This window comes from Coloeus monedula, assembly GCF_965178545.1.
Source record: "Coloeus monedula genome assembly, chromosome: Z".
NCBI lineage: Eukaryota > Metazoa > Chordata > Aves > Passeriformes > Corvidae > Coloeus > Coloeus monedula.
Window position 1 is genome coordinate 81,142,569 of NC_138822.1, and position 15,402 is coordinate 81,157,970.

General features: G+C 39.8%; 1 protein-coding gene across 1 annotated transcript in view; it reads right to left on the reverse strand.

Annotated features, from left to right (window-relative positions):
• RIT2 (Ras like without CAAX 2) overlaps positions 1 to 14,357 on the reverse strand; it is a gene marked incomplete at both ends in the record, with an annotated part of 182,193 nt that extends 167,836 nt beyond the window's left edge. Inside the window, one exon of the mRNA XM_082302111.1 lies at positions 14,255 to 14,357. Coding sequence (XP_082158237.1) covers positions 14,255 to 14,357 — 103 coding nt within the window. The remainder of the gene's footprint in view (positions 1 to 14,254) is intronic.
• Positions 14,358 to 15,402: the final 1,045 nt, after the last annotated feature.

Below are 15,402 nucleotides of genomic sequence, written 5' to 3' on the forward strand. Positions count from 1 at the left end.
AATTTAGAAAAGGGGAAATTTTAAAGCCTGCCAGGTATTCTGGATGGCTTAAGAAGCTGCTGTTTGTTTCTTAAACAACTGAGAATTTGACAACACTTGGGTTTGGTTTTGAACATTCTGAATAAAAATCTAAAACAACAGTACATGTTTTGCAAGCTTCTAAAGAGACATTTCTGTAAAGACAGTCAAGATCTGGTTCAATAGGGAAAAGTTCAGTATAACACAACAAGCTGTCATGCAGGTAGTAGGCTAGTAAAGTTACTGAAGGAATCACAGAATCTGACAGAGCAATCAAGTTAGTAAAGGAATCACAGGATCTGACAGAGAATACGAATTTGAGCTAGGACTATTTTATTTCAGGCATGTGAAAATGGACAAGAACTACAGAATTACATTAGCACTTCAAGGAGATTGCAAGGAAAGAAATTACCCAACATAACTGCAGTCTCTCATAACTGCAGTCAGTGTAAGCTGAAGAAGAAATACGTGTATCAGTCTCTGAGCTGATTACAGCTTTTACTTTGGCAAAGATTATGAAATTAATTTTTAAATCTTATAAATATTTGTGAGCTACTTTTGGGACCCCTTAAATAACTCATTTAGTTCTAGGATTTTAGTGAAAAGATAAAACACTGACCACGTGAGTTGAAAACATAATTCTTTTGGAGACCAAATTCATGATAGTCCAACTAGGCATCTCCTGAGACAGACTTTTACATTCACACCCTCATCTTTTGGATGCTCCCCATCAGCCTTGAAACAAAGTGATTTTAGCTAGTGTCTCCAGTGCCTAGTGGGCAGGTAATGCATTAGAAGATCTCTAGGGAAAAGTGGGACACTTTTGGGAAAAGTGTCTTTCCAAGACACTTCTTCTGAAACTGCGACCCTGCACAACACTCTGGTAACACCCAATTCCTGTCATTGGAGCTGTGTGAGCATGATGAGACTTCCAGCTTCTAGGAAAGAAAATTAGACAGTCTTGCAGGCATAAAGGGAGACTAATTAAAGTCAAAAAACAAATTGAAAGTGGAAAAGGATTACCAGAGGAATGGAAGGGAATAACATGGGAAATATAGAAAGAAAAGAGATGAAAGCAGCAACACAGAAAAAAAAAAAATCTTAATTGTGCTTTCAAGAGTGTCCCTAAGGGAATTAATCTCCTCCAAATTCTAGCAAATAGCACGTGCCAAAAATGCTGCAGATGGCTCGGCTCAGCAGCAGGGATGGCTTGGAAGGGAAACAGTTCCTGTGGCTGCCTCAACAGATTGTTTACAGCAAAGATACCGACAGTGCCCAGTCATTGTCATGAAACAGTGCTTGTTCCCTTGTTTGAGACTTCAATCTGGGCATTTCAAATGGCAGATTCGTGTGTGGCTGAAACCAGGAGAGTCCTTGATAGTTTGATTCTTGTTCCTGAGGAATAGCCTTGTCTCTTTACAGCAAGCAGTGTGAACAGGAAAAGCTGAGCAGCGCACAAGTCACTGAAATCTTCACTCTAAGTGAAGCTCTGTTTTAATAAATCACACCATGAAAAGCAGACTCATTAATATAACCTTCTGTGAGTACTAATCACTTAGAGTGATAGAATACCCTGAATTGGAAGGGGCTTACAAGGGTCATTAAATCTAACTCCTGGCCCTGCACAGCACCATCCCCAACAATCCCACTCTATGCCTGAGAGCATTGTCCAAATGTTTCTTGATCTCTGTCAGTCTGGTGCTGACCGTACCACAGGAAACCTCTTCAGTGCCCAATCACCCTCTGGGGGCAGAACCCTTTCCTGATATCCAAACTAGACCTCCCCCATCTCAGCTTCATGACATTCCCTTGGGTCCTACACATAAGTGTTCGCATAGAAGGAGTGTAGGTGAAGACCCTGAATCGGTAAGTTCCATTTCCATCCCTGGAACAGAGAACAGCAAGAGGTGAGCTAACAGATCTGTTTGTCTTCCATCTGCACCACCACCCAACACACACATGAGATGGCCAGTACTTTAAGGGTGCTACCTCAGCACGTTTCCAGTTCTACAGGAGCGTTTATACACTAGAGGACATATTTTAGTTCTGTTTGAGGCAACATAAATTACTTTTTTTGTACAGAATAAACAAATACAATCTTGAGACCAGCATAAGGATCTCTGTTTAGCAGCCTGAGCACAAAGAAAACTGCTGGCTGTGTACATTATTAGCGCCATATCAGCCAAAAGTCCTGATGACTTTTAACACATCTCATAATTTTGAGGATGACAGTAGTCCTTCTATAAGAGAATTCGAAAACTGTAAGTGCTTTTTCTGTTCAGGTATATTTGCTCTTTAATGCTCAATCTCTGTAATTTATTCTCTTAGTGTAAAGCAATTAGACTAACAAAACTTTCAGCAGCCTGTCCTTTCAAAGACTCTTCCACAATCTCTTCCATCTAGCTTTTAAGCAAATCATTAAGGGTATATGCCACCATTATTGACCAAAGAAAGTTTGTCTTGAAGATCTCATATATCTCTTAATTATACATGTTCTAATTCAATTTCATCTCTGTATTGGGTTGACCCTGAGTTGATGGACAGTCTTTAAGACCAATTACGCTTCTCACAATTTACATATTTAAACCGCACAGAAAGGCGGGACTTCCCTTTTTGGTCGGAGCTCGCCTGCTGGAAGGTGGGGGCAGCTCGGGGCCTCCCGGCCCCGCCGGGCCCGGCCGGGCCGGGGCCACTGCCCCTTTCCCCCTTTCCCCACGCTGTGGCACGGACCCTGGGTGGCTGGGGGGGACTGCCTCAGAGCCACAGCAGCTAAAACCAGCCATGGACTGCTCACAGCTAAAACCAGCCATGGAGTGCCACAGCTAAACCCATCCAGCGCGGCTTCTGGGGACCGGCGGGTCCCTCTCCTCTCCACGCGGGGCCGGCGGAGTCAACGGGAGCCGGCAGAGCCCCCTGTCTGCAGCCAGCACACTTCGTGCTGAACTGAAGAAGACACCACGCAGCCAGCAGCACAAAGGGAGCGAGGCTTTCCCCACCGTAAAGCCCGAACAAAAACACCCTTCAGCATGGCGGTGTCAGAGTCAGAGAGAAAGAGAAGTGAGTCCCATGGGACGGAGCTGGAAATGGCGGTGGGAGAAAAGAGGGCGGGGCCGCGATTCTGGCGGGCAGCTTAAAAGAAACCTTCTTGCATGCCGTGGTAAGAAACTGTAATACCACAAACTGTTTGTCTCTTTAATCCATTTGAAGAACATGGGGGGATGGAGTATCTTCGTGTGCCTGTGAAGATTGTGAAGAATGCCGATGCCAGGCTTTATAGTAGTAAGAGGCTGCTAGAGACTTGTGGCGAAGAAGAGCCTTTGTGTGCAGGCCAAAAGAACTTATCCTTAAAAAGATGAATAACCCCATGTGATGGCCCATGTTTTGTAGTGTGAAGGAACTGTGAGATTTTTCATGGGAGAGATGTTCTACACACAGCAGATTGTTTGTTTCCGGGCGGATCTGCTGTTGGTGGCAGTTTGGGAACCACGTGCAACTGAAGGAAAAACCCTTTTTTCCCTTAAGCATAAGAGAGAGACTTTTTCAAGAACTGGAACACTGACTAACATCCCATGTTCTGTTATCCCTTGTGTGAGCTAGGTAAAAGGAGAGAAGTGCTGGCTGGAGGGGGGGGGGGGGGGGGGTTTGCTTTAATTTTGTTTTGTTATTGTCTCTTTACTTTTAATTCTATTAGTAATAAAACTCTTTCATTGTACTGCAACTGTTTAAGGTTTGTGCCTGCTTTGCTTTTCTCCTAATTCTTATCTCACAGAAGGAAAACAAGTAAGTAATGAATATTTTGAACCAAAACCACTACATTTAATTGGTGTTTCTGCCTGGTTTCGAACTCAACCCGCTACAATCTCTTAAATTGTTACTCTCCATTAGGGAATTCTGGCCACTTTCCTCCTCAAATTTTGGGATATATGTGTTCTTCTCTTGATATTCATTACTTTTGAATATTGCAAGTTCTCCATCCCCTGTTCCAAAGGAGCATGGAAGTGACCAGCTCATTTGCTAGCCTTATCCAGGCGGGTATTTATATAACATCATCTGGGTGTTACGATGGGAGAAGCTGGATAGATCAACCCATTCACATCTGTTGGGGTTTGATACTGGCCAAGTGCTAGGCACCCATGAAAAAAAGCTATGCACTTATTTTTCTCTGCTATAGCTGAGCAGAAGAGGGGGAATTAAAACAAAAACTTCCTGAAGTGAGATAAGAATTTGGGGAAAAACACTTATAGGCAAAGCCGGTTCAAAACTTAAACAGTATAAAGAAAATTTATTAACAGAATTAAAAGTAAAAAGGGTGATGAGAACGGAATAAACCTCTAGAACACCTTTCTTTCCTGGTCCCTCCCTCTTTCCACCGACTGCACAAGGAGACAAAACATGGGTTGGTTTTGGTCTGTATTTCACTTCTTAAAAATCTTTCTTCAGTATGCTTAAGGAAAAGAGTTTCTTTCTTCTGCTGTGCCATGGGATCCTTCCCACAGGAGATAGTTCTCTGAGAACCTTTCCACCGTGGTTTCAACTTTCATGTGTAGTAGTCCCGCCCAAACCTGCTGCAATGTGAGCCCCTCCCATGGGCCAATCAGTCTTCCCACAACTGCCTAGAGTGGGTCATTTTATTTCATGGGGTTTAGTCTTTTAAGGATCAGCTGTTCTAGTTTGGAAGCAATAGTTCTCTTTCTCTATCTCTGGAAACAAAGGTCCTCTCTCTGTTTGAGTTCCTTATTAGATTACAGCTTTTCAACATCCCCTCGCTCCAGCATGGACACTCTTCCTCATGGGCCGTGCATGAATCTCTGCATCCCTCTGTGTACTTATGAATTACAGAGAAAGTTTGTTGTATCATAGTCCTCACCATGGCTTGTAGGGAAAAAAAAAATCTTAGCTCTGATGCCCACAGCACATCCTCCCTCTCCTTCTTTTCACTAACCTCCGTGACGCCATGTTGGTTCTCCTCAGGTGTCCGCACTTTTCCCTTTTCTCTGACTCAGGAGAAAGTTGCTGCAGGTTCGTTTGTTCTCAAGTTCCAACAATTGAAAAGTCCTTATAGAGCTTCGCTGAGATTAATAGGTAGATTTCGGATCCATATGGGGGAACTGTTCACCATGTTTTCATTGCTGGCCACGTGGTCCCTGCCGGCATTGTGCAGGCAGCCCTGGCCACACGGTCCCAGCCTCAGGAAGGCCCTGGCCCTCACCACCCCTCAGGAGAAGAAAAGAGAGCTTCCTCCAGTTTTGTTCTTTTCTTAAATATGTCATCACAGAGGTGTTACCAACTTCTCTACTTGGGCTAGTAACCTGCCCATTGTAAGAACCTTCAGCGATTGGCTCTGTGCCAGACATGGAAGTTTCGAGCAGCTTTTCTCCCACCCACTCTCTTGGGGTGACTTTATGATGTGCATCCCCTATCACCTGCTCTATGTCCAGACATGAATCCTGTGCCTTTCTATGCCTTTAAAATTGGGTCCAAGAGAAGGAAAAAAAGCCAGGCGATCTTTTCAAAGTGGTTTTGTGTTCAAGGACACAGAGACAGCTGCTGCTGCTGCGGAGCGGATGCAATCACTTCCTGCTTTTCCCGGCTCTTGACTCCTTTTTTTGGAAGAGAGAGATGGAGAGTTAAACTCCTTTGCTCCCCTGTGACTTCAGCTTTTCCTTCTTCTTCTCTTCTGGACTGTTCAACAACACCAGAACACAACGGGAGACCTTACACCAGCCCAGAGGGCCCCCCCAACAAGCTCCAGCTTTGGAGAGGAGAAACCCACACCCACAAAAAACTCTGAAATCTACCCAGATTTTCTCCACAGTGAGAGGTTTTATTATTTAGCATTATATTTTTCCATTGTGCACTCTGTTTATTAAATAAATAGGGGTTTTTTTCCCCCTTTTTCACTTTCCTCCAAGGGATTTCTTCCCAAACCTGCTGGGGGAAGGTGGCTGTAACCTACCTTCTTTGGAGTAGACGTTCCTCCCAGAGAATTTCCCTTAATTTGTCTCAAACTGGGACACCCACCAAAAACCAGACTGTGTTAAACCAACACATCACAGCCACGTCCATTTACCTTGAATCACTGTATACATATGCAAGTTGCACAATAAAAAATCATGAATTACTGTCTACAGCAGCTATTTCAATATAGTCATAGTCATTTGTCATCATAAATCATACTGTGTCACTCCTTTTATCATCTCTGTTGGTTTTCTTTGAACTCTGTCCTATTTATCAGACATCTTCTAGTGCTGAAGAATCCAGGACTCCAGACAGATTTCTCAGCACTGAGCTGGTATCTCACATACAGAACACTCCCCCCCCACCCCATTAAATACAGAGGGCATAATTGAATCCTCCACCTCTCTAACCATTGAATTATGTGAACTGCCAAAATAATGAAAACATCTTTAACTCATTTCCCTGAGGAAAACAGCTCTATCCACAAGGTCTGCCCATATGCAAAAGAAATTGATTAATAAATAATGTATTTAATCCTTTTAAGTGGATAACCTACACACTAAACATAAATGAAGAATATCAGAAAAGGGTCCAGAATTATTTGAATTCTCAGATCCAATGGTCCCAAGTAATATAGCACACATGAAAATGAAGGATTTAGGTCATCACAAGAGGTGTGATAGCACAGGTGGGAAAGAGAAAATGCACTGGGGGAAAGACAAAATAGTTTCAAGTTACTACAGCTATCTCTCTGTACGTGACCTCTGTGAACTACACCTGAATAAAAGAATTCATTATTCTTTGAGTAACAAAAAATAACTCTACAGAGGAAACCAGTAGGCATTCTTGCTTCTAGTAAGGCCACTAATAGAAGAGAATGTGAATTTTTGGAATTTGTACTCAGAAAATGATGTGGAAATATTAGAGCTTTCTAATTAAGCATACAGGATGGTCTGAGCAGGAAAATAAGGTCCTACAAGTCAGGTTTCAGATACTCAGTGTATTGCAGTGAAAGAGATTGAGGTGTGAATTCATCATTGTCTACAAGTATTAAGAGAAAACAAGGATTTTCTCAAAGTTGTTAACAAACAGATAAAATATCTAGAAGATGGAATTACACAAAACAGAGCTTGAAACAAATCCAATTACCTACCTGTAAAGGAACCTAAAATACATGGCCAGTTTTGTTATCAAAGATCACAAACCTACCAGGAACTCTGCCTTTGTACAATATCCACAGCCTAATCTCATTTATGAGAAAACTAGAAGTTACCCAAACCAGGGATGTGATTGTCTGGCATTGGTGGCCCTTCTCTACAAGGTGTTTGTTCGCTTTTGCATGGCAAAAATACAACATGCACCACGATTATTTTGCTTGAAATACCTGCAATTGTGCATCAGAACTGTGACTGCTGTTCAGTTTACAGCATCCCAGACACGACATAGCTGGTGGCTTAGAGTGGTCAGTTAGGATTTTTTCTCCATGGATACATAATTGTCAAGAAGCACTACCATGTGTGTCATACATGAAATCCCTATTTGTGCTTGGTCTTTGCATATTAAGTGCTTTAATTAATTAATTTTGAGTTAAATATTTTTAAATTGAATCTTAAAATTAACCCATCAGCCCAGGTACAAAAATCCGGTTCCATCAGTGTTTTCAATTGTTCAAAGTAGTTTATTAAGAGAGTTGCACCCTTCCCAATTAAAAATTCCCCAGTTAAAAATCACTAACTTGCCCTTTTCAAACTTCAAACCACCGGTACACCATAAGAACTATCTTTCCTGTGTTTACTGCATACTTTTACAAGTGTTTTGAGGTGTGTTGGATTTATTTTAATACTTTTTTTTGGTGTTTTCACTTGCATTTTGGTTCCAAGGCCAAAAAAAAGCCCCACCCAGTCTAATAGCCAGCAGCTATTTTTAGCTACAGAGCCATTACTCTGCAGGCAAGTTCCATGGCAACCTGAATACCAGAATTTTAATGAAGGCATTGTAACTCCCTTATCTCAACTACTACCACCCCCTCTGACAACGATGAGCCATTGGTGGACGGAGATGATCCATCAAAGGGAAAGCACCAATCGCCTTGGAACGAAGGGGCGGGCTGTGGGCAGACTGGGGGCGGAGCAAAACCTATAAAAAGGACGAAGCCGAGAGGCGGGCTCTCTTTTTTTCCATCTTGTTCTTTCCAGACTAGCTGTGAGGGACATCAGTGCTGGGTGTTAAAAGTGTACTCCTATTAAGGAGCCATTAGTAATTTTTTTTGACTTTGGACCAGCTAAAAGTCAGCCCAGCACTGCAAGTTCTTTTTCTCTACCTGAGGTCCAGTGCTGTCTCAGCCAGAAGATCTCATATCCCTGTGCTCCTGGGGCATACCATCTACTGAGCCATAGGATCCCAAATTTTTATATTTTTCTGATTTCTGTAATTTTTCAATTTTTCTGTTTTCAATAAATTAATTTTTTTAAGAGTTGTCTCATTTCTCACAATGTGCTTTGGTCTGCCCCACTGTCAGTTCTTCTGTCTCCTCCCTTCCTTCCCCAGCCTCATGCTGCCACTTCTACACCAGGTCACAGCTAATCAGAGGTTGCAGGCGGTTCTATGAAGTGACCAAGGGAATTTATATGCCATTTTGAATGGTCAGTACCCTTACCCTTTCAGAACTGTTGCCAAGGAAGGAAGTTTGCCTGTAGTCAAAAAATCAATATTCTTTCATCCTTCCTTTTTTTGTTTATTTTTAAATCTGAATAAGTAGAATAATTTCCCTGAAACACCCAAGGAATTAAAAATCTGGACTACCCTTTTTTTTCAGACAGAGAATGATGAGGGAACAAGCAATTCTTTTCAGATGGCATAGAGATGTGTGTCTTTTTTAATTCGGTATCTTAATTTCTTCTCCAGTAAAATAAAAAACGACATTTTTTGCAGTTAGAGGAGAAGCAGGAAAAATTAAGACACCAAAAACTATACTTATAATGATTTTGAGAGGGGGGGGGGAAGTGACTTGGATTGCCTTAACTGTAATCCACAGCATGCCCAAGCGCTTGAAGGGGAACTTTTTTCACCTTGACTCCTACTGAGCAGTAACTAAATCCAACACTTTCATCCTGGTGATTGGCTTTCCTCAGGATATAATAGAAGGCCAGACCCTTTTCTTTGATTCATCTACCAGGCGTTTCAGGAAGCATAGCTGTACCTGAAAATATTCCTGAGGAAAATAAGGAACCAAATCAAAACCAACCCCCTCCAATAAAAATGTCTGCTGAGGTGTTTGATCAGTGTCTGGAGTGTGTTCTGTGACTGAGCCCTGTGATGGGGTAAGAACAGCATCAGCAGGGCCAAGTGATGCTTCTCAAGCTCAGCACTTTTGATACCAGTGGAATCTTTCCCTTTGCCCTTCATCCTTTTCAGGGTAACTTGGATCATACATTAATTTATCTCCAGGGAGTTTACAAACAGCTGGAGTGGGTCAGCTCTCCAGCACACACTCCAGGGTACTCTATTTACTGGGGACTCTTGCTATAAGGACATGCTTGAAGATAATAGGCACATAATTTGCTTTATCTAGGCAGAATAAGAGGTAAAACAGGACAGAAAAAAGGACAATTGAGTACATAAATTAAAGAAAATTGCAGATTTAATCTAATTCTTCATACTGAAGTTCCCACATAACAGAGAACATAATTGTTTTCACACATTTTAGAAGTTATTGTGTACACATGATCTTGAAATTAATTGGATGAGTCACCTGCATCTGTAGAAACATAGCCTTTATGCCACACTGGCAAAAAAAAAAAAAAAAAAAGAAAAGAAAAAGAAAAATCAAGAAAATCAATGGGTAAGAATGTCTCCCTTAGCCAGCCCAGACTGAGAATACATGAATACATTTCCTCACACAGTTCCTCCAATATCCCTGAGAGAATCTTTTCTTAATTTTTTTTCTTTTCCTCTTATTATTTTTAAGATTGAAGCCTGGAAATACATTTCTAAATACTTTCCAATATATAATAAAACTGGAAATATATTAGTTTCACAAAAGTCTAGGGGCAATTATTTTAAAATTCCTTCAAATTTTGTAGGGTGGCAACAGATCATCAGGCAATTAGTTTGAGAAATAAATATTGAAATATGAACATTTTCTCCAAGATAAAAATCTTTCTTATTAGCAAGAGAAATCAGTTAGTTTTGAAGAATTTGAAGAGAGATTAATTAGTTTTGAAGAATTCCTCTAGTCATCTGAAATGCAGCTTTCATAAGAGGGCTAACAAGAAATTCACTTTGCATCTATGATACACCTATGCTGTGCATAAACATGTAATTTTATTTACCTGGAATAACTGTAGATCATCTTCAGCCTTAAATAAATCATCATTAACTAGGGTTAGGAAAAAACAAACAAACAAATGAAGAACACGCTAAAAAACCATTTTTATTCAGCCAAGAAGATGCACATAAAGGTGGATTATGGTGCAATCTGATCAGCATTTGGAGATTGCTTAGGCAATAATTTTTCATCAGAGGGAGGTTTTTTATTTTATTCAGTTGCACAGGTACATCAATTTGTTCATTTTAGTAGTCACTGTGCAACCCCTGGGTTAATCATTGCTAATGTTTTGCAGAATGTGCTGCAGTTAAGTATTGTTATCCATGTAATTGGTTTGCTAAATATAAGGCAGCAATGGATGGTTTCAGGCTCTTTAGTGCATGGGGTTTTTTTTTTTTTGTAACACTGAAAACCAGAGCTAAACCCAGAGGTCTGATCTGCGTCAGAAAAGGAACATAAGAGCACCTTATTTACTGATCTCTGAAGGTATTGTGAAGTATGGGTGTCAAAACCACTAAGGTTCTTAGGGTTTGAGGTCTTTGTCAGTCAACTTGAGGTAGGTTTGAGTGGTACTGACGTGGCCTGATACTTGTCATCAGAGCAGAGAAGCTTCTCATTTTTAATTGAAATAGAACTATAATTAGAAATACTTCATTTTGATATGGACTATAATTGAATGAGAGTCATAGAAAATTTAGTTTACTTACTTCTGTTTAATTTGTAGCATAACTTTGGTCTGAACTTGCATCAGCCTCTACTTGATATTCTTGATGATGAACACAACTTACGCAACATAATAAATTAACATATTGCTCTGAAAACAAAAATAATTCTGTTTTCAGAAGCCTTAGAAGACATAACCCATTCTAGGGAATCTATACTCCACAATTAGAGTACAGAAATCAACTCCTATAAAAATGTACATCTAGCTTTGTACTTTTTAATTAGACACAACTATTACCTATTTCTTCCAAATGCTGGGTTTTGAGGTTGTGCTTTTTCCTCCTATAAAATAGTGGCAGGCCTTTTTTTTTTTTTTTTTTTTTTTTTTAATTATTATTATTTTTCCAGAATTGATTTTGAAGTGTGAGAACATTTAAGGAACAATTCTCAGACCATTTGCAGTTTACACTTTGTTACTCTGTATGTGGTGGGTGTCGAACTTGAATGCGCTGAGTTCATCTTATTTTACCAATTCCTGTGAAACTTACACCACACTGAATAGCCCAAACAAAAGGATGTTGGCTGTCCTCCTGGACAGTCTGCCATATTGGAGCAGAGAAGTGAAGAGACAAGCTTGACTAATCCAAAGAAAATTTTTTGTAAACACCAATGCCAAAACAACATCCCTTGTTGATCTCCTCCTCCTCATTTCACTCCTTGCATGAGTGGAACAGTAAGAGAGCAGGGGAGGGTTGGCAATACAAGATCAAAACGCCCGGGGGATCTCTAGAAGTGAGCTACATCCAGGATAAAAAGAAATTTAACATTTTTGTGGCTTGGTTCCTATGGAAAATTCATTCCAAACCTGAATTATTTAATATTTGAATGAATTGAGGAGTGGAAAGGCTTTCATCCGAAAGAGGTCTCCCACTCAGTAATTTAACCCCAGCTGTTACTGTTTTTATCATGACTTTAAAGCAAAGAAGGAGGGAGAAGATGGGAAAAAAAAAGGCAGGATGTTATCGATATATTAAACCACATATCACTGATTTGTCAAAATCAAAATTGGAAATGTAACTGGTTTTGGTTTTTTTTTGTCTTTCATCCTTTTTCTGCTGTGATCCATTTTTATGGTTAAATTCATAATTTCCTGGATACAGAAAATCTAGGTCACCAGGGGAAAGCAGAGCTCATCTTGTGGAATGAAAGTAGTCATTAAGGCCTTTTTCTCTTTTTCATCCAGTGTAAATTAATCCTGTTTATGTAACAGTCAGAATGAATTAATGATTTATGGAATGACATCTATTTTTACTTATCTCTATCTGAATTCTATCAGTTGAACTATCTCTCAGGATTCTATGGAGGTATTTCAGGTCCATTACACATCAGAAGTTCATAGACAGTAAAAGTTGAACTGCCCACCTCCTTTCTTATAAACTCTTAATAATGCTCTGTTGCTGGGGAATTTTTTTTCACCCAGAAGTTTCACTTTTGTGATAACAACAGAAGGTTTTCATTAATCTTATAGAATTTCATAAATATACACAATCCCATCTTTTCTTCTTTAGACCACACGATTTTTTTTGTTAATTATGTGGTTCTCAGCTTTGGAGATGAATCATACCTTGTGCAATCCGCAGATTTAAAGGCTTTATTCTCATTAAACTACCAGCTAGTGTTTCCTGAACACAGAGATTCAAATTAACTAAATTTGTGATTTCAAATCTTATCTAATAGTAATGGAAACTTGGAAATTTCCTCCATATGCATATAAAGTTTGGCTATTATGATTCATTCATGCTGTGAAAGTAGTATCATTTTTAATACTCTGTGGTGAACAAGTTTTCAAAATTACATTATTCCTACAAACATATATTTGGGGGGGAAGAAAATTGCTGTCATCTTTTGGACACACTCAGGGAAGAAGAAAGAAGATTAAAAAAAAAATAAAAAGAAAGGAAAAAAAGGAAAAAAAGAAGTGATATTTTACTGGAAGTTCCAGCTGGCACATCCTGGATACCTGCTTTTCTTTGGAAGACATAATTTGAAATTGCAGAAATTTACTCTGAGATTGCTAATATTTTGTTCTTTCCCATTTTACATAATGATTATATAGTAACATCTGTGCAAGAATTGTTTGCTTGGTGAAGCAATACTGATGGGAAATAGCTTTCACTGAAAGATATGCCACTGAAGTTGAAGCTAAATATAAGAAGAACACAAAAATTATGGATACAGAAAAAAAATTATGTTCACTCACAATTTTTAACTTTTTGCAGCTATACTTTATTTTATTGCTTGAATATAAATAAGCTTGTTTGAGCTACACAGTTATTACAGTTTAGTGTCACAGCTATTTATCCTGAAAATTCCCTGGAATCTAGCCTGGGTGTATTATATTACATTATCCTGCTTTTTGTAATTTTGTTTCTCTTTCTGTTTTTCTTTTGAATTTCCAGAAGATATAATCAAATTCTTGTTGTGTGGCCAGCTCAATATACTGACTTCTGAGACAAACTCTGCGTGTTCAGCAAAGTCTTTTTAAGAACACAGAATGCTGGTTTCAGTGAGAATAAATCAAAGCTGATAATATCTGGGAAAAAGAAAACACTGTCCAGAGAAAATAATGACTCCTCTGAAGAGATATCATTGTCAGACACTAGCATATCTTGCCAGCTATGGACAGGGATATTAAAATATGCTGCAAATCTGCCTCACAGCCTGGAGTGAGTCTCAAGCAGGCATGCTGTACCTGTCCGGACTGGAGAAGAGACTAAAAACAGCTGAGCCACAATGACACTCAGCAAAAAAAAAATTTTAAAAAACCTCCAAAATACATGGTAAAGAAAACAGAGTCACTGCAGGCATCCCCCACACTCTGCACTGTACAGCTGACTTTGCAGTTAGCTCGATTTCTACCTGAGCACAAGGACCATCAGGCCAACAAGTTATATCTATGCTGTCCAGCAAACCACCACCCTTCACCAAGTGGGAGAGTGACACAGAAACTTGCTGTTAAACTCACAGCAGCAGTCTGACTGCTCTCTCCTCACACAGAGCAGACCCAAGGTCAGTTCTACACAAATAACCAATTAAAAAGGCTTGCAGCGCTTCAGTCTCTAACAAATTAAGCTGACTCATTGCCCCAGTCACGAACTATAGTCTTTTATCCAAGCCATGTGCAAGAGAAAGGGGAACGAAACCCCTCATTAAACAATGCCCCTGTCCTGTGAACTTTACGCTCCCAATTCACCCCTTCTCCCCCAAAATATTGCTGCTGAAACTTACCGCTTTTGCCAACTCCCCCTGCTCCCAGCATCACCACCTTGTACTCTCTGGAGCCTGCTGAAGAACTGCTCGAGGAGCTGATCATTGCATTTTCTAGCTCCATCTTGCACGAGGCAGCAGAAGGGAGCAAAACAGGAGAAAAAGCAACTGGCAGGTGTTTTCTCTGATCTTAAACAACTACAAAACCTGTGTTAGGGGAAAAAAAAAGGCAGAAAGGGAAGGTATAATGCAAGAGCTATGATTTATCAGCCTCGCACTCACTGCTGTGCCTGTGTTAGCTGGAGAAGGTCTCATAGCAACCACTTTAACAGCTTCCAATAAAAATCTCTCTCTGCCCCCTCCCAGTTCTGTATCGTTCTCTGTTTCCCTTCCTGGACAGCAGCAGTTTTGTGAGTCTCAAGAGGTCTGATACCTCTGGGGTTGCAGTGTCATGGAACAAATACATTGGATACTCCAGCAAAATAAAATAGATCAAATTTCTTAATTATGAAACTCGTTTATTCTACATAGTATTTGCTTGAATCTTAATGATAAAACAAACCAGACAACCTTCTTTTCACCTTGGAGTTAAATATGCATCCTATGTTTATCAAGTCTGCTAGTTTTACACTTAATACCATTACAAGTGAGACAAGTAACAACTTTTAAGAGCCTTTATTCTTCTCTATTCTTTGGGAGTCTTACTGCAAAGACAAAAGTTTTCTAAGGCTAGATTTGTCCCCAGATCAATACTCATTTTAGTTCACTTTGCATCAATTATTTGCAGAAATAAACCAGATACTTTGGGAAAAAAAAATGGTACTTTGTTTTTTCCCATCTTTTTCCACACACAGTTTCTGAAGGAGACAGGGACTGAGGGAGACAGGGACTGAGGGAAGGGGGAAATATTTATTCATCCAGAAAAGATGCAAGGAAGAAAACCAAATTTTTTAAAGTATTTAGTACTGATATCAAGTGATTTATCTTACCAAGCTAGTGAACAAATTCAGTGTGAAAATCTCACACAGAAATTACTCAGTGAAAACTTACAACAAAACATGGCAGCTCTTCATCAGTTTCTGATTTTTTCCTTAAAATATCTGGTCCATTTAAAAAACATGATAAGTAATAAGATACTTGCCCAGCCTTAACTGTTATTCAATATTCTT